This window comes from Vidua chalybeata, chromosome Z (genome assembly GCF_026979565.1).
Source record: "Vidua chalybeata isolate OUT-0048 chromosome Z, bVidCha1 merged haplotype, whole genome shotgun sequence".
Classification (NCBI taxonomy): Eukaryota; Metazoa; Chordata; class Aves; order Passeriformes; family Viduidae; genus Vidua; species Vidua chalybeata.
Genome location: NC_071570.1, coordinates 38,647,430 through 38,671,843, shown reverse-complemented (window position 1 = coordinate 38,671,843; position 24,414 = coordinate 38,647,430). Strand labels below are relative to the sequence as shown.

Below are 24,414 nucleotides of genomic sequence, written 5' to 3'. Positions count from 1 at the left end.
TCGGTCATCCATATAATAGGTAGAGAAGAATAGCATCCAAGTGGGTGAGTATATGGCCAATGCTGCATATTAAATGGTAAATGTTATATTGTCTAATGTGTAAAAATTAACACTGAAGCAAATTTGAACCATTTATTTAAATGCATTTTGGCCAGAAAGAGTCAGAATGGAAACTATTTCAAACTTATAAAAATTAGGAAATATTTCTGTTCGTATTGAACTAAACAATCAATTTCTAGTAATTATGACTTGAACTAACAATTATAATTCTTGCTACTACTTTATAATTTGAAGCTTAGAGCATTCAGTGTTCACTGTTGCTTTGTGTAGTATAACTTACAAACCAGTCCACTTCCAAGAATTTACTTATGCAATGTCAAGTACAAATTCAACAGGCTAAGCTTTACTGCTTTGAAAAATAATCATCCTAGTAAATCATCCATATCCTCTCTTTATGCCCATCTTATGCAAAGAAGATTCTGTGGGATAAGTACCAATGGCATACATTAGAGGAGAAAATGGAAATAGGGTCAATTTTTTTTAAGAGCCAGAATGAGAATACAGAGTGAATGAGGCAAGAAGAGCAGGATTGTGAAACTGGTGTCATAAATCTCTGAAAGCTGTACAGCTTCAGTAGGATGGCTTTGTGGAAGTAAAACTGAACTAGTACAGGTTACATTAGTCTGTTCAACTTCATATTTCAAAATATTTGATTTTAAAAAGGAAAACAGACAATCTGGGCAGCTTTTTACAAAGATTTAAAAAGATCTGATTGCTGGAGGCAGGAGGAAATGTATAGATTTAAAAGGAAAAGAAAGCCTGTGGATCATACTTGAAAGTACAGCCTGTGTTTTGGGATTGTAATCTATTTTTATTTCTGTTTTTATTTCCACTATAAACCTAGTAAAACTTCCTAATGGCATGAAGCTTGAGAATTCATCCTAAGTGTAAACTTGTTCTAACAGAATAATAAATTTTTCAGAGACTGGCTTTCATCACCTGTGTATGTTGTTTATTTTAACATATACAGTATTGAAATATTAAGCTTTCTGGTGTAGTTTTAACAATAGTACTCTTGGTAGTCTGCTTTTTCATGTGCTTTTCCTTTTGAACTTTCCTGTGTCTGTTAGATGACATATTGCAATGCTGATTGAGTGCAGTTTAAGGTGATTATGAGTAATTTAAAGATATATCCTGTGCATCTTGTGCAATTTTCAATGGGTGACCCCTGTATAACAAGGCAAGACTAAAGTGATTTTCTAGTGGAAGTTAAGTTAGTGGTATTCCAGGGTTTGTATTTTTAATGTCTAAAGAATTTTTGTCTTTGCGTTTGTTGGTTTCATTAAGAAGTGTGTAAGATTTTTGGGTAAAGGAGCAGGTAAATGGGATTTTCAGTCGCATTCTTACCTAAGACTGCTGGTGTCCTCTGGAGATCCCTGTGTATAGTTAGAATCAGGTGTTTCAAAAGGCATCTCGATTAAACAATTAGAAAAAGCCTTCCTCTTATATTTGGGGATGGGGAAGGAATAAGAAAAAAATTTTCAAATAGAACATGTTCAACATAACTGTTAGAAGGAAGAGGATGAGACTGACTCCTGCAGTGGAATGGTGAAAGCACTTAGTGACATATAGGATACAGAGATGCTTGCAAAGACGAACAAGAAAATGCTAAGTTATTACAAATTCATGCAGTTCTTGGGGTACAAATTGTGTGTGGCCCAAGAAAATGGGTAAAGCTGAGGAGGATCGAACTGTGAGGATTAAACTTCTTGAAGACATATATAGTAGAAATATTAACTTCTGATTTTTGAACAGAAAGCTGTAATTCCCATCCAGCAAATGCTATTTGGTTCTGTTAAAACAAGTGTAGAGCCATATATATACAGATTTTGCTGTGCTACAGTACAATTGGCTTTCAAGTCAAAATTAAGAGAGCATTTGTGTTTATCTTGACAAGGCTCTATTGAGTCAGTAGCAAAATTTGCTGGTGTTTGAAAGCAGAAAATAATTACCATATTTTCTTATTCTTGGTCAGTTCTGAATGGTTCTGGCATCACTATTTATGCTGTATGCTTGGTCATATGCAGCTGAAAGGAGAGATTCAGGAAGGCGTTTAAAATTGACTGTAGCTTATTTGACCGTACTGTCATGACAGGGATGACCCAATAAAGGCCTGTTGTGACTGTCTGAATTTGATTTTGCCTTTGTGCAAGAATGTAAATGACATTTGAACCCTGATCTTGACTGCCTAAACCACTGTTCCTGCATATGACAGTAACAGCACAAATGAAATGAATGAAGATTGTCCATCCACATATTGTGGCTCACACTAGATACAATACCCATAGTGCTATTATCCTGGTCATGTGTGAAGATTTTTAGATGCATTTATTTTTGAGTCAAGTACAAACTACTGTCAAACACAGACCTACTAGAGGGAGAGGTTTCTTTTTGCTTCAGTGAAAACGTAAAGTTCCTGCTTTTCCACAGAAAAAAGCTCATCAATGCAGCACAGAATCACAGGATGGGTCAGGTTGGAAAGATCACTGTGGGTCATCTGGTCCAACCTCCTTGCTGAAGCAGGACTATCCCAGAGCACATGGCACAGGATTGTGTCCACATATCTCCAGTGAGGGAGACTCCACAGCCTCTCTGGGCAATCTGTTCCAGTGCTCAATCACTGCACAGTAAAGTTCCTCCTCATGTTCAGGTGGATCTTCCTGTGCATCATTTCCTGCCTGCTGCCTCTTGTCCTATTAAAGTATGAAGCAGCAGTTCCAAGGGCAGAATGAATACCCCAATAGGAAAGAGCATCTGATGATGCCCCTTCCAAGAACAAAAGGGGCACTCATAAGAAGCAGGCACAATTGGGCAGCGTTGGTGGGAAGCCATCACTGTACCACTGTGCAAGACAGAAGATACCCCACAAATCTCCTTTGCCACTGTAGTCATAGTTTCTAACTGCTAGTATAGGTTCTTTTTGTTCTCTGCTTCACACCACAGACACATCACCTGTGTTCTACACTGCTCCACAGTGTAGAACTTGGTCTAGAATGCTGTGATTAAATAGTTTTTGATTTTTAATTTAGAGGAAGACAAGATCTCTATGTCATATTTTATCCATCCTGCTGAAGTCAAAGTTGCTGTTTGTTGTAAGTTATCTTCATCAGTTAGTTGTTTTTTTCCAAGACACTTTTGAACCATCTCAGTTTTTTTGGGTTGGTTTTTTTTTTTTTACTTATGTTGCTATGCCTAGGGAGTTATTTTGGTGTGTGATCAATTCACTTCTGACTAGTAATGAACACCATGAATGTTTCATTCAGTTTTTTACTTCCACTCTTTTTTGGTATGAATCCAAATCTCCCAGCTGTATGAAGTGAGAGTGCAGTGAGAGTAAAAACGCTTTTGGAACTTTCGGAGGAAGATCTTTTTCTTCCTTCAAACTGACATTGGTAACTTGCCTTTTTCCAAACTTCATCAGTAGGATCATAATCCATTATAGTCACCTGCCTCAGAGGATTTTTTGTTTTGTCGTAAATCTGTGTTATTTTCTCACGTGTGTTATTTTGTCAGTGCATGTTTTTTCTTTAAGGTTCACGTACATGTGCATTTACAGTGCACATTAGCAGAGCAATCTGTCAGCCTATTTGAAATATTATGAACACTGTCAACTTGGCTTAAAATAACAGCTTCAAAGGATGTAAAAATAACTTCCTTCAAACTTTGAATGAATAGTGGAAACAATAGTGTGAAATAGTCAAGTTATACCACAACATATTAGAACACTCTCAATTTAAATGTTCTGAGATGTGGAGAAAAGTGTCTGGCAAATATGAAGAATTGAAGAGCATTAGTGGTCAAAATAAGACAGGGCCCCATAAATTATTGGTTCACAGGGCAGTGCAGTAAAACCACTAGGTTTACCTAGCAGTTCATGGAAGTTCAAATTCTTCATCTTGCCTGCACTTGCCCATTCAGAGCTTTTTGCAAGCCTTTAGTAGTACATATTTCTGAACAAACCGATCCACAGAGTCAATCTTTAGTCTCAAGAATGCAGAGTGTCTTGTCATCAGTAAACCTTTATGTGTCTGGTATTCCTGTCTGGGAATGTATCTCATTCATAGAGATGGGGAAAGAATGAAGTAATTTTTGAAGCATATTGTGAGTTAAAATTGAAATCTCTTCAATGAACAGAAAATCTCCCCTCATTTTCCACAATAAGCAGGATTGGATTGAGATGTTTTTCGCTAGTTGCAAATAGGTTTTTTAGGGGTAAAATAGCTAGACTTCTTAGTTTTCTTAATCTTTCAAACCACCTGATGAGGCTGCCAGTGATGTGAATTTTTTCCTGCAGCTTTTCCTGGGTGTGTTCAGCACATGACTGCATAAACAACTTCTCTGTGTATGACAGGCTGAACCATGTTTCACACATCACCTATTTTGTGGTATATCATTGCAGCTGTGATACAAAGATATTAATAAGGATGTTGGGGAGACAGAGTTTGTAAGAGAAGTGGTCATGCCTTTGAGAAAACAGCTTATACACTCAAAATCTTGTTTGTTTTTTTTCCATAGCTATGTTAAATTTGGTTATAAACTTTAAGTAGCTTTTATAAGCTTTTACCTATCTACTGTCTGCACTATAAGTAGTAAAGAATTAGTTTGGACAAATACCTCTGTAATAGGTTTGCCTTTTACATCTGTAATAGGTTTATTTTTTAATATAGTGCAAATCTGAACATGAAAGATACAATGTTTTGTGATTTTCAGCATAATTCTCACAAAGCAAATTTCCATTAAAATACTTCTATAGTGAATGATTAACCTATATTTTTTTACTTTCTTGTTTCATAAAAGACTTAGCTGTAGGTTTAACTCCATTCTTCAGCTCCAAAGTGAGCATTTGATACAGTATAGCTGAATTACTGCTTTGCTAGCAATTTCTTTTCTCCTGGTTTTAAAACCTTACTCTGATTTTAAATTACTAGAATAATTTATGTATTTTGATGAGTTTAAATTACTTAGCTGAAGCTCAAAGTGGTCTTGCAGAACTTAAAATTCTCAATAATATTGAAATTCAACACTATCATAATGTACTGCCCACATAAATATTCCCGAATGTGGTGTGAGCAAGTGGTAGTCCCAATGACTTGTTTTCAACACGCCCTTAAGCCACCCTATCCTCAAAATATAAGGGGAAGAAAAGTGTAATGTCATAGTAATTTCACAGCCCTGAAATTAAACAGATCTAAACTCTGGACATTTTAATTACAAATAGTCATGTTAAAAGTATTTTCTAAATAATTGCATGATTTATAGATGTAAGATAAACACCTTTCTATATTTAGTGATGTTTTGCTTTGAAAGGGTTTCTGTAAGCTTTAGTTTTGTGGTGTGCTGTTGGAAGCTTTAAGGTAGAGTTTTTAGAGATGAAAGGTTTCTCAAGTACTGAAGCCATTTTGAAAAAATACTGTACAACTAAGGACACAGATTTAGATAATGAAAAATTATTATGTGAAAAACTTCTTGGGTTTTGTTTTTGGTGTTTTTTTTTTTGTTTTGGTTTTGGTTTTGTGGTTTTTTTGTTTTGTTTTGTTTTTTGGGGGTTTTTTCGGGTTTTTTTTGGGGTTTTTTTTTGGAATGGGAATCTAAGTCCAGATCTTATTGGGAAATATTTTTTGCAAACTTTAGTTTACTGTTCATGATGGATTTTACAGCTGATGCTGCCAAGACAGAGTAATCAAAAATAGTAGTAAGATCCATAAATACTTTCCTATTAATTGGGAGGCACTTTGAGGGGATTTATACCCATGTGTTAGGAAGATGAGGTTGTTGAATCTTTGCACATTTACAGGATTCATTTTGCATATGCTGATATGCAAAAGACATGGCTTTCAGTAATTCCTGAAATGTCTTATATCTGTCCACTGGAAAGCTTTACTATACATATGCCTTTTTAGATACAGTTTCTACCAGTTCATTGTGTGTCTTTGGCATCTTGTCCATCACAGCATTAGAGAGTTTTTGCTCTCTAATAAAACCATCTAGGTTTTATTCATCTTTTTTCAGCATGGAATATTCACTTGTCTATTTGGGTGATTTTTTTAACGTATAGAATTTAATGTTTATATTGATATCTCCACAGCATTAAAAATATTCCAGTGAAATGTCAATATATAATAGAAACAATGTTTACAGTGTTTAATAGAAACAGTTTACAATGACTGTTCTTAAATTTGCTGAATATCACTACTACACCTAAACAGCAGGGAAATCTTTTAATTTCCCCCAAGTATGTAACATGCTTCATGCTTTGAAGAGGGCAGTCTGGCTACATCTGGAAATTTCTTGTGTAAATACAAGATGAAGGATATCCAAATATACTATATTCCTCTTTCAAACTTAAGGTAAGTTTTCCGTATCCATAATATTCCACCCTTTCATTCTATATGTATATGTGCCAGACCTCTGTTCCAGAAACTGGAAATCACACACAAGCTTGCCAGCAGCAAATATTAACAGATTCATATATTATTCCTTTTTGTATACGTCTAGGTTAGCCAGTACATCACTATCTGTACCCTGAAGCCAGCCACAGTAAAGAATCTGACAATCATACACTGAGATAAAATGTGCCCTGCTGTATTTCTAAGTGCATTTCTTTCTTATGTAATAAACAGTTTATAGTTAAGAACTATCTAAATGTTTGCACTATCTAATATAGTGATGAAAGTCTAAATCTTGAAGTCTGTCACACCCCAATGAAAATAGGTTAAAGGATTTCACTTTGGATTCATGTATGGTTAAGGAAAAAGGTTTATCCCACAAGGATTATATATCTCTCTTTGGTTTATTATTTGGAAAACTAAAAGTAGAACTTACAGAAATAATTTCAAAATTGCAATTTGAGAAAAGTAGGTATTACAGCAACATGATTTGCCTTATTAATATTGTAGTGCTATTAATATAACATGAATAATGTTACAGAAATAGAAATAATAAAAATAATGTTAAAAATATAAGAGCCTTCTTGAGCTAGCTTTGTTACTTTAGAGAAAATTTTCCTTTTTTTTGCAGAGGCAAAAACTGGAAAGTACGAATACTACATTCTGATCTAAAACGAAGTTAGCTCCAGAGTGGTCTGGCTTATCAGAGAAATGGCTTTTAGATGCTGTAGTGTATGCATTGCTCAAGCAAGCTGAACACTTCAGTGGTTTAGAGTCTGATAGGGTTTGTAAATTATGAAAAGACTGTTGTGCTTGACGTGTATATTAGGCAGCTAGTTCTGCCTCCAAATGTATCTCACTGTGCTTCATAGTAGGTCACTATTTCTTGAAGCTTGTGAGGAGATGAACAGCAGGATTATGCTGTGAAATTCCTAAAAGCAATGTAAAGTGCATTTTTGTACAGCTCTTGGTCATTAGGTTTATTTTATTAGAGAAGACAAAACCCCCCCACATTTTAAAATACTTAACAAAAGGAAAGCTGTTACAGCTTGAACAAGTGAATTAAAACCAAAAAAGGTAGGAAATAGGTTCTGAGCCATGGAACATACAGGATTGAGGGAGATAAGTTATATTGAGTGATAGCTTTTGTATGTAACATGAAGTTGCATACATTTAACTCAGGAAGTTTGAAAAAGAACAACCTTTTCTCTACAGAAAGAACAATTGATTCATAGTTATATCCATTAAAAGGTGCAGTTCTGTGAGGATACAGTTTAAATAATTGGTGATAATACACTAGAGACTATACTCAATTCCTAAAGAATGTAAGTCTTGTTAACTTGAACTGAAAGTATTTGAATGGCATTTGTAGAGAATTCATAATAAGATTATAAGTCAAACAATTTGTTTTTGTGTTCATGATTATCAATGAGAAGATAAAACTGCACAGCTAAAACATATCTTGGCAGCAGGTACAGAACTAAACCAATCATATGTATTTGTAACAATACCATATTTTTCCTAAGACAGCTTCAGTGAACAAGTTTCTTGCAACTCTGGGTATATATCTCATAATTAAAACCTGATTGAATATATGTGAGGCTTCCTTCATAAGTAAGCAAAACTTCTCCCAGTGCAAAATATTTTAAAATAAAGGGATTTTTTTCATGATCTTCCTATTCCTAAAGTTTGTTTTCAACAGATGTTAGTGATAAACAATTAGCAGAGAGGGTGGTGAAATAGGTGGAGCATTGTCCAGCTGTGTTTTATTTAATGTATGACTGCAGTGATACTATACAGACTGAAATCAGATACATCTATGAAACAGCTGCTTCCCTTAAACCAAGTTCTAAATTCTTCATGAGATAGTGAACTAGACTTGGAGTTGGATATGACTACCTGTGTGTTTCTCACATTATATGTAAATACATACACAATGTGTCTAAGTATGTCCAGAAGCTTATAATGACATTCTAGTTCAATATACTTTCTGAATGTGTATAGTAGTTTTAAGCAGTAATTTAAACAACGTATTCTTAGATATTTCAATATACATAATTTTCATTTCGATTAAGCAGTATGTAGAATTTTTTAAAAATTCCTTTACGGTTACTATTTAACTTTGCACTGTGTATATGTATCAGTTTGAGATTTGGCTTGTGACTGTTTTGTGGGGTCAAAGGAGTCACCCATAATCAGACTAAATTTTATTTTATATTTGGTGCATTTTTTCTGCATCCTGGCTCACTAGCCTGTTCTTTGTCCTCACCATTGTGCAGTTTTGTGGTCTCACCTGGAAAGTCCAAGATCTGTAAACAAACTTCATCCTGTTGAGGCCATTGGAGTGCACTGTGCTGGCCTTTATAGATGCTGTTTCACCAGGGCTCACAAGAGCAGAAGGAGGATGGGTAGTGCATCCCTATCCTTGTGACAGGAGGACTGGCATAATTTCAAGACTGCCTTGAAGGGCTGGAGTGATTTTTCAGAAACAGGGATGGACAGCTGTTGCAGTCATCAGTAAGCATTGCATTGCAAGCCATTGGCTTGTTACTTGTCACAAATGTGAAAATGGCTGCTTGGTTTCAATATTTGATGTGTTGAAGTTACGGATAGGTGTTGGCAGAGGTGTAGGAATGTTTTCTGTATTCCAGACAGGTCAGTGTGGTTTCTTGGCTGTTGCATCGAGGTGGGAGGGCAGAGTAGGGCTGCAATAATATGTGGTGCTGTCTGTCTGCATGTGTAAAACAAACTTCAGTTTTGGCTTCCTTCCTAACCAAAGGTGGCTGTGTCAGAAAATCAGTCCTTCAGTGTCAAGTTGGTAAGAGCTTTACAACAGCAAACAAAAACAAGGCAATGTGCAAACTGTATTACTATGTGTCTCCCACACCCCTCCCCCTTTTTTTTAAATAATATTTTACCCAATTGTTTATTGTATGTCCTCATGTGTTACAGAAAAAGAAGTGGTGGTTTTCCTTGGTTTGATTTTGGTTTTCTCTACTTCTTTTCTGAGAAAAACACAGATGTGCTTGCAGATTAAATGAAAGATCTGTAGTTGCTGTAATTGAAAGATTGTATTTAATTCATTGGTGAAATACAGCTGTTAAAAAAGACAAAATTAGGCAAGAGTGGACCCCTAAAAGTAAAGAACTATTATCAAGGAAACAAAAAGGGAAAACACATTAAAGTAATGATACTGGCAGTGGGTAATTGGTTGGATTTATTACAGAATGTTTTACAATATGTGACAAAGGAGATGACACATTGGGATGCCTATAACAACATTTTTCTTATGATGAATGGTTAAAGGAGGTAAGATCTTCCTGGGAAATTGAGAAGATACGGTATCCTTTTAAGAAAATCAGGAACAGCTTTCATCGTGTTGAATTTGTATTGATAACTAAACATTCATTGAGTGATGTCAAGGTGCACTAAGAGGTTCAGCAGAGAGACAATAATGTACCTTTTTTTGGAAGGCAGTTTAATGGCATGAAAATACTGGGAGTCATGGTTGTGAATACGGTGTGTAAAAATACACTGTAGAGTGAAAAGTTCAGTGACCAAGGGGATTGAGTAGCAGTGAATAGGCAGAGAAACGGAAAGGTAATCATGTACCAGAAGGAATAGTGAAGAAGGGAGCCAACATGTAGATGGTGTGCAGGAGATAGTGGACTTCATAAAACAGTGAAGAAAGAGAACAGAAAATAGACACTTTTCCTCCAGTGTTGATGACAGTAAGGGTGGGGTAGCATTCCATGTTGGATTTGTCAGAAATAATCTTGAGAATCAGGAGGGAATTTAAGTAGCATTCTCACATGGAATATAGTGGCATTACCAAGGAGTGAGGGTGGAGGAGAAGGCAGTATTGGATGAAAAGGTGAGAGAGAGAGGAACATGGAGCTATTTGGGGAAAACTGGAGAGATTTGGAATACGTGAATTGCTGCTTGTGATTTTTTTATCTCATTATGCTGTGAGGATGTCATTGCTGGTGGAGAAGAAATACTAAGTTGCTGGGCATAAGTGTGAAATATTGTGCTGAAGTAAAACTAGGAGGCTAGAATGAGAGAATGAAAGGAATCTTTCTGTTGGATGGAAAATAATTCTGGGGATGCTAGTGGTCAAAGAGAATTGCACGGAAAGAGGTGTTAAATCGTGGAAATATAAAAAGAAGAGGAAAGAGGGGTTTGAAGCAAATAGCAAACATTAATGGTTAGCAGAGAAGGCTACTTGGGGAATGGAAAATTGTGTAATAATTCCCAATCCTCAGAGACAAATTTTCATGGAAATACTGCAGCCTATTTGAAGGACTCTTGGATATAAATTTGGAGATTTTTATATTTCCATACCTTTTACAATCATCTCACTTATATTACATGAGACAAAAAGGATTGATTCAAAGATGTTAATTGCAAACAAAAAAAAAAATCTTTCCTCTCATACTTAAAATAGTAATTTGTTTTAATGTCTGTTAAAAAAGAAAGGTAATTTTAAAAGTGACCCATGTTTGAAATTTAATCAGAAATTGCACTGTAGAATAGCAAGCAGCTTTTTCTCTTAAAGGTATTACAAACGTCTTCACTCTATCCAGTGCTTAGGTACTTGATTGCTGCTCTGCAAGTCAGTTTGGAACACTCTGTTCTGTTAGTGTAAACCACTATAAACAATTTTTGAATTTTTTTCCTGCTTTGCTGGTTTTTTTGCTTGCATGCATGGGGGTTTTATTTGCTTGCTTATTTAGCTAGTCAGATATATATAACTGTCGTGAAAAAAAAAGCAACATCAAAGAAGAAACTATGGAATTGAGATAAGAATATTGCATGAAAAGAAAACGAAGTTTACTTGAGAATGCTCAGTTTATCACTGACATGCATGAGGAAAAATATCACTTACCCCTTTAACTGAGGCATAGTTCCATCTTCATTGTTACATCTGAATGAATAAAACCAAATACATAGTTAAAAAAATATTTATTTTCAAATAACATGCAGAGAGATAATATGGCATGATGGTTACAGTGCACTTTTATCAGAAAAAAAATGAAAGAATGTAGAAGAAAGAATAGCTTGATATGTTACAAGAAGTTTAGTGAAAATGCTTTCATTTCTTAGATAAATACACCCATCCTCTTAGAATATACGTGTGCTGGCTACTATTTCTGTTAAGCAAATAGATTTATTATACAGCCATCTCTGATAACTCACTGCAAATTACACCATTTTGGCTCAAGGATTACTGAACCAGAAATGTAGATTTTTGTGTATTTTCAGTCGTATTTCACGCTATTTACACTGTGCCTCTGTTAGACAAAGAAGTGGTTTAAGCTTTGGGGACACTGAAAGAATATAAAAAATTTTATTGAATATTTGGGAATAAGCTGAGAATAAGTCTGTTATAGTTGCTTTTTGAAGACAACTTAGTAGCTTCTTTATAACTTTTTTCTGTTTATATTTTTGTTTATTGCCATTAGGCCCAAAGCTACTTTTAAATGATATGAAACATCCAGGGTTGGCATAGATGAGTTTGAAGAAATCTGTGGACTTTCAGTGGAGTTATAGTGTATCTTAGCTGAATCTTTAATGAGATTTTTGCAAAATAACATTGATCACATTTGATTTCTGGAAGGCAAAGAAACCTTCAACAGCTGGGCAAGTCTAAGAATGATCAATTTAACTTCTAGAGAGCCAAAAGGAGGAGTGGGCGCTTTTTTTGTTTACAAAAGCCATATTTATGATAGGACAAAGGAGGAAAAATGTAAATTTACTAGGATAACATGAGATGGGTTAGATGAGTTATGAAAAGATACAGAAGAAAGTTCCTTTTACATCCTTGAGTGTTTTTGTCATGCACTGTAAAAAATCTCCAAAGGAAGCCAACTGAATAGTTTCCAAAAGCTATTTTTATTAGTAATATGTATCATTTCTGTGGCCAAGATAGGTTATTTTCTCCAATGCAAAGTTTGACCATGCAGCCAAACATTCAGTTGGGGTTTCATTTTCAAACCATTAGGCAAATATTTAGCAATGCTGTTAAGAAGCTATCTTGCTAAAATGGTTTCCTGAAATATTTCTTGATGAATAAGCATAAACAAGATGAAGTTGTTTCTGTGGTCAGCAGTATTCTTAGAAATTGAATGTTCTTCCTGGTGGAAGAAGCATGGGCAGATAGGAAGGACTTTCTCATCACTCTACAAGGGATCAGAGACATCTCTAGGACAGGCTGACTTGCTTGCGTCCTTGTTTTGCCTAAACCCTTAATGTATAGTCAAATGTATCAGGTGGCTTTCCTCATTGCCTTCTGCATAAATGTTTTAAATTTTTTTTAATGGAAATCAAGTTTTTTTATCAATTGCAATTAACAAAACACTAAATAATTTTTCACCCTGCCTGGCTACACCATTGTATGACTTTTCTTGTTAGACTGCTCTTTTCCATAACTTCCAAACATTTTCTGACTAAGTATTTCACACCTGTGTTTTTATTTTCATTCACAATTGCTTAATATAATGCATGATGCATTGAAGATTTCATAAATTTTAAAAATAAATATGGAACTTTTTTTTTAAAATTCTCCCAGTTGCATAGGTTCTTCATTGCAATGTAGTTGCTCAAGAAAAACTACAGATTATTAAAAAAAAAAAGAGAGACGAGTCTTTTATGAGTTCAGTAATTGCAAATAACTAGGTAAGCTTCCCAATTAAATACATGTGAGAGATTATTGAAGGTTGTTGAACCACTGCTGAGTGTGAGAGAGAAATCCTGAAGACTTGTCACCCAGTTAAAAGGCCTTAGTTGCAACAGATGAGAATACAGAGGTTGCACAGGACAGTTAAATACAACTGTAAGTCAGATGTCCTGATAGTGTCAAGTAAGGTTAGGCTACTGTATTAATAATTGATTAATTAGGGTTGAGAGAAAAGAAGGAGTGTTTCAGGTCTGCTAATTATACATGTAAATGTCACTGAGTTAGAAAGTCACAGAGAAGAGGAAATCATGTAATAGCGTAATCATGTAAACACTAAAACCTCAGATTTCACAAGTTAATCTTGTTTTGAATCAGTGTGCTCATTACTGAAACAGCATCCATTTCTCCACCGCGGGAAGTGGTATTAGAAGAGCAGTCACATAAGTTGAAAGCCCTGGGATCATGTTTACAGAGACTTAAGGAAAGCATCTGATATAGCCTGCAACTGCCTGCTCAGGGAAAATACTGAGAAATTCCTGAGTTCAGTTGACAAATTCCTGAATTCAATTGCCATTTTTCAATTGATACACTAAACCCAGAAAGTACATTTAGATTTCTTTTGTGGATTATGATTAAGGAGATAACGCTTCCTTCAGGAGAGGTGTCTGAAGGGGGGATGGGGAGGTAGACATTTGGAGAGTGTAACTCCTCCTTGGGAACCTGTCTGCTTTGTCAGCTGTGATCACAGCTCTGAGTCTGTTTCTGATGGGATCACTTTGAAAAAAGACCCAAGACAGCTTTGGTCAATTGTGACTAAAAAGGAGATTTCTGGTTTATTTGTTTTCGTCTTGCAGCTTTGTAACTGATGCTTTTACCACCATGAGTCTGGCCTTTAATAATACGTCATCTTGGAAGGCTTTTACATGTGTTAAAATTTACAACTTTTGCAGTTGAATATTGCCAGCTATTTTATTTTGCTGTAAGTATCTTAGGTGAAAAGACTCATTTAAAACTCAAGTAGCTGTACGTGGCCTGGGACTTGCTTGTCAGGCATCTCTGCTGAGCTGTCCTGCCCTTCTGCCTCTGGTTTGAAACCAGCATAAATCTTGATTGTAGTTGTATGGTTGACTGTGTTCACACTAATAAATAAGTAATATTTTGCTAGACATCTGTGAAACATAGAAAGATTGATATAGCCATCTTTGTAGATTTCACTTTACCCAGGGCCTGCCTTAATTTACTACCTTTGCTTAAAAAAAATCTACAAGATGTTAGGAATTAGAAGGAAGAGGAATGTCTTGGCTGGGACATTCAATATTTTGTTAAAAGAAAAGTGGGGGGAGGGGGCAGAATGTGAGAAGCATTATAATCTTGGGAAACTGTCAGCTTACTGTGAAATATTGTATCCCACAAACTGTGGGAAGTTAAAAAATTCCATCAGTTAGACATATTGTTATTTTTCTCATGGATGTAGCTTGGATTTTTGAGGTGAACAAACTGAGTAGGTCTGTCTTTTTCCTAGAACAAGTTTTATGGAGTGTTTTGGAGCAGGAGAGCAGTTGTGGGATGCAGAGCTGTAGCCATGTGGCTCTGTTGTAGGTCATTCTTTTGTGGTAAACCATTCATGTGGCCACTGTCGTCTTCACTTCCTGTATGGGTCCTCTTAAGTCCATACTGATTTTTGTACAAGGGATACTCATTGCTGATGCTCCTCCAGTCACGTACCTTTGCCCCCACCCCCACCCCTTTTCAATCCATTCTCTGATTTCCTTTTATCTTCTGGCTCTCGTTTGCTCTGAGGACTGTGGCAATATTGCAAACTCTGACATTTTTCTGTTATTTTTTGGTTTTTTTCGATACATGCAACTGCGTCCTTTCTCATATGTGCTTCATGTTTTATGCCTGTCATCTCATTTTGCACACAAGTACAGTCAGCTGTAATTGCTTAACAAAAATATACATGCTAATACAAAGCTAGGAGGAAAGTGTTTACATTGGTGGAGTTATTTGTTAGCCTTTAAATAAGTTGCAGAAGGTAGTGGTTTACTGCAGAATTTGCTGAAGTAACAAAACCTTTAAAAAATGTTAAGGACTGATGAACTTGTCAAATTTTGTATGGCACATGACTATTACTTCATAATAGCAGTCACCTCTGCAGCAAAAGGAGAAGGATAAGAAGGAGATATGTAGATACACTTTGCCCTAATTATCTTTACATCTTTATCTTGTGTTTCAATGCTCTTCCTTTCCCTTCTTGAATCAAATTTTTGAATTGTATACATTGGTTCTGTTGTTTCATGTCTTTCCAGCTAGAAGCATTCTGATAACAATTTTTTTGCTGGTGATTTGTTAGCAAGATTAGACATCTATTAAAAATACTAAGAGGTCAGAGGCCAGAAACATAGTTTTCTTTGAAAACTGCAATGAATGTTTGCCAGTATGTGTAAAAACTTCTTTTCAACCTTCAATCATTTTAGAATAGTTGATTTAGTACTACAACTCAGGGTTATATTCCTTTGCAGAATAATATATGGAGGGCAAGCTTGCAGAGCTCAAAGTTAGGAAAACAATCTTTTTACTGGTAAACTGAGCAAATTTATTTTAAAAGACATAGAATTGCTGATGCAATCTTACAGTCAAGCCTGGTTTTACATTAAATCCTGAAGTATCGAAGCTTGATAGAATTGGAAAAAACTTTTTCTTTTGGTTTCATTTTTGTCATTAAGGGGCAAATGATGTCAGCCTTGGCATGACATCTATACGTACTGTTTTCCTTTCTCTATAGGACAGTTGAAAAAGGCAAAAATTGGTCAGAGTATATGTACTTCATTGAGAAGGCTCTATAGCGCATGATGTAAAATGAAAAAGTTACTTCAGCTGGAAAAGACCCTTAAAAGCATCGAGTCCCACTATTTACAACCTTATATACAACCTTAATTCTGCGAAGCCCACCTCTAAACCATGTCCCCAGGTGCCATATTGGCGCGTCTTTTAAATACATCCAGGCATGGTGACTCAACCACTTCTCTGGCACTCCTGTTCCAATGCTTGAACACTCTTCCAGGGAAGAAATTTTTCCTGATATACAATCTAAACCTCTCCTGGCACAACTTTGGCCAATTTAAGATGAGTTGTTTAATTCCTGAAAGATACAGTTTAGGTATTATTGATGGATTCACAAATAAATGCTAAATAAAATCAGTATGTTTGACCATAGGAAAATAACACAAATTCTGGACTGGTATGTGATTTGCTATCTATTCATAGATGTTTAGGGTTTTTACTTGTAAAATATAAAAGAAAAGGCATTCGTTGGACCCCAGATCTCTTTCTGTGTTTTAATTTGGATCCAACACAAAACAAAAGGAAAGAATTTCAGATTGAGGAAAAAGCCCCACACCCTCACATTAAGTTGGGCAGCAGAGTGAAAAAAATGGTATTTTAATATATGTATGTCAGTGTGACATTGCCTGGAGGGATGGGAGTGTTGTGGAGCCCAAATGAAGTTTTTTCAATTTGTTTGAATTAGCTTAATATCGTAATGTAATCTTTCTGTCATTTTTAAAACTGTGAATATTAACCATTTATTATGTTTTTGAAAGTGTCCATGGTATTTCTTAGACAAAAAATACATAGTTTTAATTGCTTGTTAATGTTTAACAAATACTACGAAAAATTTATTTCCTGATAGCCAATTCACATTTTATTCTTTACACGTTTCCACATACTTGGAAAATTTTATGCAATTGGATGCACAAAATATGTTTTTTAGTATTAATAAACACTCCCACCAAAGACAAACAGTTGTAAACCACAGTCTGTTTATAGACTTCAGGGTATGCATAATTGGGTGGAGATGACAGTAATTTCAAATCAGTTACTATGGCTAAGTGTAGGCCATTGCATTCTGTGTTCAAATACTGTAGGAAGCATGTTGTTGGTATTTGAAGTCCCCCTTTGTTTGTTGAAGAGTCATTTGTGGAGGGAATGCCTCATGTGATTCTTCTCAATGACTGACCAAATCTGCACATCAAAATAAGCTTGCAGTAATTATTAACATCATCACACAAAGATTCTCTAGCTTTTGAACCTAATTTAGAAAAACTGTTCTTAGGAATAAACAACATTAATTACTTCACTAGTTTGTGTCTCTTACTTAAAAAATAACCCATTAAAAGACCCTCAGTAAGGTGCATAGTCAAAAATTAGAAGATAAATTTACTGATGATTCCTGTGCAAGCCTAAATCAGTCTGTTTGATTGCATTTCGTGGTCACATTCTCTATCATATTCTGTAGAAATGCGTCTGTTTTAATGCACAGTATGGATAAAAATTGCTGAGCAGCTGCTCATTGTTCAGGGTGGTATTCTAGGTCTGATTGTGCTGCATGTTGTTCAACCCCTCATCTGAAAAGATACGCTTATATGCGTAAACTTTGTTTTGCTCATCACTACCATAAATAAAGGACTTCAAGGTCACTAATCTGCCATTTTCTCCTCTGTTTTAATCCTCATTTTACAGAGGGGCAGATTAGATACAGTTGCACTGGAAACCTTTAAGTCTCAAATGCCTTATTTTACAACAATGTGAATTAGTTTTCTTACCTAAGTATTAAAAAAAGGAATCACCTGTCTCAAATCTGTTTTTATCTGTTTCTGCCTTTTCCCTTTTTCCCTTCCTGTGTTTCCACTTCTGGTCTTGGAATCTTAGCTGAGACTCTTGTTTTTGATTGGGAAGTGGGGAAGTTTGATTTGACAAGACCATTTAAATTTAATTTGAGGTTCCTTCCCTGTTAATAGAATTTTTGGGTATTTTACTAAATAATGACTTAAGAAAGTTTCTCCATACTTAAGAAATTATCTCCATACAAGAACAAAATGTGAACTTGAAGGTAATTTCAACCTTCCTTTAGGATTATCAGAAAAATAGAAATAATTAAAATAAAACATGCATCATTCCCATACTTGAATTTTACTGTACCTAAATAGAACACAAGCCTCTCTGAACTTTATTGTATTATGTAAACCATGAATTCTGTCAGGGATTAAATTTGGCAAAAGTAAATTTTTCCAGTCCTTTTAAGTCCTTTCCAAAGTATGTACATTGTATTTTGGTAGTTTGAGAAACTAAAAGCCTACTTAGGGGAGTGTTGAAAACTGTCTTGGAATGTATTTTTATCTTAACCAGGCATAACTACCTTTGTTCAGTGCTAGTGGGAGTTTTCCAAGAGCACTGGTGCTATGTAAATCTGTACTGTATAATTAAATCTGTGAAGAATTCAAATTTTGCCTTCAAGCTCTTGTTATGAAAGCATCTTCTAAAACAAATATAACATTTTTTAAAGTCTGTTGGAAATACTTAGCTACTGTACCTCCTAAAAATGCAGGGATTTCTGTTTAGAATAAGTAATAGCAGCAGAGCACAGAAAACGCTATGAAGTTATGTTTGTCCCATTTGTTTCATTTTTTTATTTGATTCATAATTGTAATTTATTTTGTAATGCTCTGTTTGTTTGGCGAACAGGTACATACAAAGTTCCACTGCAGGCAAGCCCATGCTTCAGGCACTGACACTTCATGTTTGACATTTTCCTATGATGGTACTGTCCTTGCCAGCCGAGGAGGTAGGTGATTGAAAGAACCCTGACATGTTGAATGTAAGACGTTTTTAATAAAATGAAATGGTTCATTAAACAAACCATATAGATCATGTTAATAATTAGAGGTAATTGTATGTGGTGGAGATAAGGTAGTGAAATCAGATACTAGTGATTCAAATATGAAGTATTTCACAGTTTACTACTTTTATTTGATACACCATGCAATACTACGTTCCTGAAAGAGAATTTTACAGCACTTAAGAAATATTTTAAGATAACTTTGCTGATTATATTACACAGTTTCTGATCTGTATTCTTATCTAGCAGTAATAATACAATGAAAGAAAATCATTAGATTAATTAAAAATAAAAAAAGTCCAGTTTTGTTGCTTAGTTCTTCCGTGGAAGATAAATGCCTCTCAATAACACTATCTCTTCTCTGGAGGTATTAATTCCTCATGCAACTTTCTTAGGCAATATCATTTTCTGTCCTAATCGGAATTTTTATCTAATCTGTATTAAAAACATCAAAAGTTGATGACTGGAATTGACCTTCCAAAAATATACTTAAATGGCAAAAGAATTTGGAATGTCCATAGGACTGGGAAAACAGGCTTGTGTTGTAAGCTTCAGATAAAACTTTTTTTAATTAGTCTTAGACAATAGAACAAGATTTGAGAAGGCAAAGATGTATTTGAGGACTCATTAACTTCATTATTGGGATAGGATGGTGTCTTTTGAAGACAACTTTTCATGCAGAGATTTGTCTGCCCAGTATTTTGCAGGCAGGTGCAAGCGTACAAGCCAAGCTGTCTGGATGGAAAACAGCTGTAACCAGAAGCTCTGTGTATGCATTAGCATTGCCCCAAGGCCAAATAAACAGGCCTAGGGAGAGGCAGTATACATTAATGTTGGCTAACACTGTGCCTAACATATGTTTAGAACATCTGGTCAGTTTGGTACATAGAATGAGATTACATACACAAAATACCAGAATATAGGTATTCATAGATTAAAAAAACTCTGAAGCAGTGGATGTGTTTCCTAGCCAAGTAGCTTGCATTTGCTTTGTGTGCTCCCTGTGCCCCTGTCCCTGAAGGGGGTAGAGTGTCTGACTGGTGCATGTCGGTATAGTGAAATGCAGCTGATATTGGGTGCGGCTTCACTGATTCTTTGTAAGTCTTGCCACATTTCAGAGATTCCAGATGTTGTTTCCCAGAACACATATTTTAGAGTAAGGACTTTGTAGTCTTATCCTTGAAGGCCCTAGACATTTGAACACTAATGGCACTTGTGTTATTTCGTAACTGCTGTTCAGGGTACTGAGTTGAGCTGCTGTTCAGAGTTCTGCTGCCACTCACAAATGGGTTATATAGTGGTGAGGTAAAAGCTCTCAAGCTTTTTTTTCTTTACTGAACCAGACTTATATTGTGAGTGGATCTTCTCCTGCTTGGAAAATATGTGAACTGCGTGTCTTTCCATTTGGCCCTAAGTAAAATGCTGTGTCTGGCTGCCAGTGGTGATTGCCACAAAAAAATTCACGTAAACATACTTTAGGAAATATAGGGATAAACCTTGGTGTGCTTTTAAATATAGCAGCAAACAAGGCTATTATTTAGTGAGGGGTATTCACTGGTGCTGTCTTGAAACCTCCATTTATGCAAATTCTCTTCTGTTTCTCATTTATGAATGTAGACCACATAAATGACCTTTTCTTATTTTTATTGCATGTGGCACTTTTACTTGCCTGCTCTTCCTCACCTGTCTCCAGTTTTTGTTTTGTGTTAAACAGACTTTCATTTACTCAGGTTTTATCTTCCACACTCTGCTCTAAGCTGTATAAAACGTTGATTGATTGTTTGCAGAATGTAAGACTGCACGGAAATTTGGCCACTCATTGTGGATAAAAGTGCTACCTTTGTCTAGTGTATTAAGAGGAAAAAAAGAGCTCTGTGTGCACTATGCTAGAAAGTAAGGAGGATTCATATCTTATTTTGACTTGTTTGGTTAGTGCTTTAATATGAGTATTGCTTTGGATCTGTACCAACAAAAGCAGATGTGGATCCAGCATTCGTAGATTAACACACCTGCCAAGTGCTGAGGATCAAAGTGAGGATAGTTGTTTGGGGCATGGGAACTTTCATTGAAAGCCTGATGAACTTTCCTGCATCTGATGTAGATCTGTGTTGGATATGAGAAGATGAGGCATGGCTCAGCTGCAGGCACAAGGGAAAATGAAAACCTAAGGAGCTGCTTATGAAAGTTTCCAGTACTATTCTTGTTGGATATTAGATAGTGCCTTGACAGAAACTTAAGAAAGTGATATTTCTGCATGCTTGAAACAATGAAAGGTAGTACTTGGGGAACATTTTCTTTGTTTAGCAGGGGAGAGATAAGAATTAGGATTGGACTTGAGGTCTTACTGTAAAAATTTTTAAAATATTTTTTGACTCCTAATATTTTTGTTGGTCTTTTTTTTTTTCATTGTACTTGTATTTCTTTCTTAATTTTGAAATTGGTTTAAAACATAGAAACATGTAAGCTCAAGGGTTACGCAGCAGCATGTATAGTGACTGTTTTGTGTAGTGTAATAACATACTGCTTTTCATAGTAAATCCAAATACTGGCATTTCAAAAATCAGATGGGTTTTTGTCAAGTAATACTTCTTAGAAGCTGAACACTGGTGTTCATTCTAACCATGCCAGAAATACATTTACTAGTTTTAATAGGCATAGTCAGGTAAGTGCAACACTTGGAGCTGAAATGGCATTATGAAAGTCTTCTAGTATCCTTCTAGCCATATGTTGTATGTTCATTCCATATGTTTAGAGTGGATGATGCGCTTAAGTATTTGATCAGGCTGGTATGGATGCAGGTGATGCTGAGAAGTGTTCCAAATGTAGGTATAGATTCCTCGATTTGTGACTTCCCTCACGAGATCTTTGGCTTTGGTCCCAATCTTTGATGCCTCCAAAGATTTCTGTGTAGTTGTTGCAGCTCCTCCTGTGAGGAGGCAGAATGCAGAAGCCTGTACCTTGTTCTGTAAGCTGTCTCTCACATATGTAGTGTAAGCCTTCATAAAAAGGGTCAGAGTTGATAAACATATTCTTGTAAGCTTATGCTATGTGTTTCCAAAGCTGTAACTTTTTTAAAATTTCCATTTCCTATCTTTCTTTGCCTCACTGATCTCTGTGAACAAATTCTGTCATCAAGTTTTGCTTTCAGCACAGGACTCCCTCTTTTTAAATAGAGTGCTGCTGACTGTAGGCTTTGTGAATTGCTGGCAGCACTTTTGCTTCTTTTGGGCCTACTCGCATTCATGTGCTTGTCTTCCTGGTCAGTATCTTCTGAAAAGAAAAGAAAGAAATCAGATCAAATCCTTATAGTGCTTCGGCCTTATTTTGACTAAAGAGCATTTGAAAAATGCCTATCTTTGCTCACCAAAGACTTTTTCTAGGACCTAGTTGTTACCTCTTGATAAATCCAGTGCTCATTGCACCATTGCACCATTGGCATAACAGTGTCTTGACCTGATTGTGTCAGTCTTGAGCCCATTTATTGGTATCCTTATTAAAATGGCAAAAAATAGAATTTGAAATGCTACTAAAAATGCTGTAAAAGCTTTAAATAATCCTGCCAGGCTTTGGAGAAGTCTGCTGTCAAGAAAAACTACTGAATGATCTGAGTAGACTATTTGGAATATTCATACTGAATTGCACAACTTCTGTTTATATGCTTTTGTTTAAGGATAACTATTTTTGTTCATGTGTAAAGTAATTAAAAACAGATCACTAGTGCTGCATCTCTGTTAAAGCTGCCTCCTAAGCATTGATTGAAGGATCCTGCTGGGAAAAATCCTTGGTGCTGAAGAAAGGCAATACTCTGTGATCTTAGTGACAGTGATTTCAACTCAAAATGAAAATTAGATTTAGGAACCAATTTGCATTTGCACACTGATAGTTTTAATTAGGACACGTGAATTGGAGCAAATTCTTAATGATGGTGAAGTTTCATAGCATTAGCAAGTCAAGTCATTCTACTAGCATTTTCCCCTCTCCAAATACTTAATCTTCTATTTTGTAAACTATTTCAGTTTAAGACAATGTTGACTTGAAATCAACCATAAATTTGAGTCCTACTAGGGTCTTCTCAATTTTTTTAACCAGTCTGTTATATTTTCTTGCTAGCAAAGGAGCTATAGCTACATGTCTGATTGCATTTCTCCTGCTAAAAACTGGCAGGACTACAGCTTGAAGATCATGTCACGGCTCATTCCACTAGGAACAGAACAGCCTTGGCTGCTAGCCGTAGATCTGTCCCTATCCAGGAGATGTGCAAAGTGGCCAAATGCTGTCCTTTGCATACATTTTTAAAGTGCTGGTGTTTTATAACATCTCGACGACAAGTGGGTTTTTTTTGGGGGGGGGGGGCGGGGTGGGAGGGAAAAGGGAGGGTATTTTACAAGACTAAATGCTTTGAAGTACTTGGCATGGAGTCTACTGGGAAACAATAAGAAAACACATATTCCCAAAACAGGGACTCAACATTTTTCTTTCTTGTCATTTTTTTAGCTTCCCAATGAACATAAATATACTCTACTTTAGACATAATTTATTTAAGTTGTCTACTTCTTAAAAATATTTTGTAGTAAGGCGTTATCCTAGTCTTTAATATAAACATACATGATGTACGAGGTCACACATTACTGCTTTCCCTGTAAAGGGCACTGCTGGCCTTGATTTCTTTTGTTACTTATTTAAAAACATTTTATTTCCAAGGCCTCCTTTGAGCTCTTGAGCTCAAAGGCTACAAATCCACAAAATACTTGTAGGTAACCAAATTACTTTCTTGCAAGATTTGTAATTTGGAAGGAAGCAGATCTTGTCTCCTAGGTCAGAAAGATTTTGTAACTTTTTGTCTGGATATTTTTAAAGAGAATTGTTGCTTAAGTGTCCTTCTTTTTACCCTTGAAAGTGCTGAGACACTGGTGTCAAATGCTTGGATGTGTCTAGGTGCTTGAGTGAGGTACTTCAAAGCTCAAATTCTGTAGCTCATCTCATGCTGGAAATGTGTGTTTCAGAAGGACTATTAGAGCAGAGATGTAGATGTCTCTGAGAATAACTAACTAATCTCCTTTTTACCCCAGTTCTCATTTTGTTAATATGTCATAACTTTTCAAAAAGGGATAAACAGCCTGACTTTTACTGGCCTACAGTCACACCATGTTTATCAAACACAGATGAAAATTGCTACAAATCTCTTTTTGTAACCTTGATTTTTGCATTTATAGCTAAAGGTAGTGTGGTGAAAAGTTTTCGTTACAGCAAGTGTGGTTTCACTTGCTTCCCTTCGCTCCCTTCCCTGAGGATTTCTGACTGATTCCAGAGCCTCTTCTCCATACTGAGAGAGCAGTTTGTTGCCTGCTAAAGAAGGAGGAAGACTTTTATGTGCTTTTCATGTTCTTCCTGATTGCTTTTTCAGGAAACGTAAAAACCACACATATAAAACTTGTTTAGTTTTTGATCTAGACCATTCATGGCAACATTTTTAATTTCTTTAGATATCTTGAAAGTTAAATTTGCTCCTAGAAGCAAAACATCAATGCTCACAAACACAGAATAAATTAGTGATTGAGGAATCTGATTCCACTGTGAATAGTGGTTCTTGATAGGAGGGATTACCACAATAG

At 35.7% G+C, this 24,414-nt stretch overlaps 1 protein-coding gene across 1 annotated transcript in view; it reads left to right on the top strand.

Annotated features, from left to right (window-relative positions):
* The window catches only part of WDR70 (WD repeat domain 70), a 129,834-nt gene that overhangs the window by 74,870 nt on the left and 30,550 nt on the right, over nt 1-24,414 (top strand). The window contains exon 11 of the mRNA XM_053931981.1: nt 18,649-18,748. Within this exon, the coding sequence (XP_053787956.1) occupies nt 18,649-18,748 (100 nt within the window). The remainder of the gene's footprint in view (nt 1-18,648; nt 18,749-24,414) is intronic.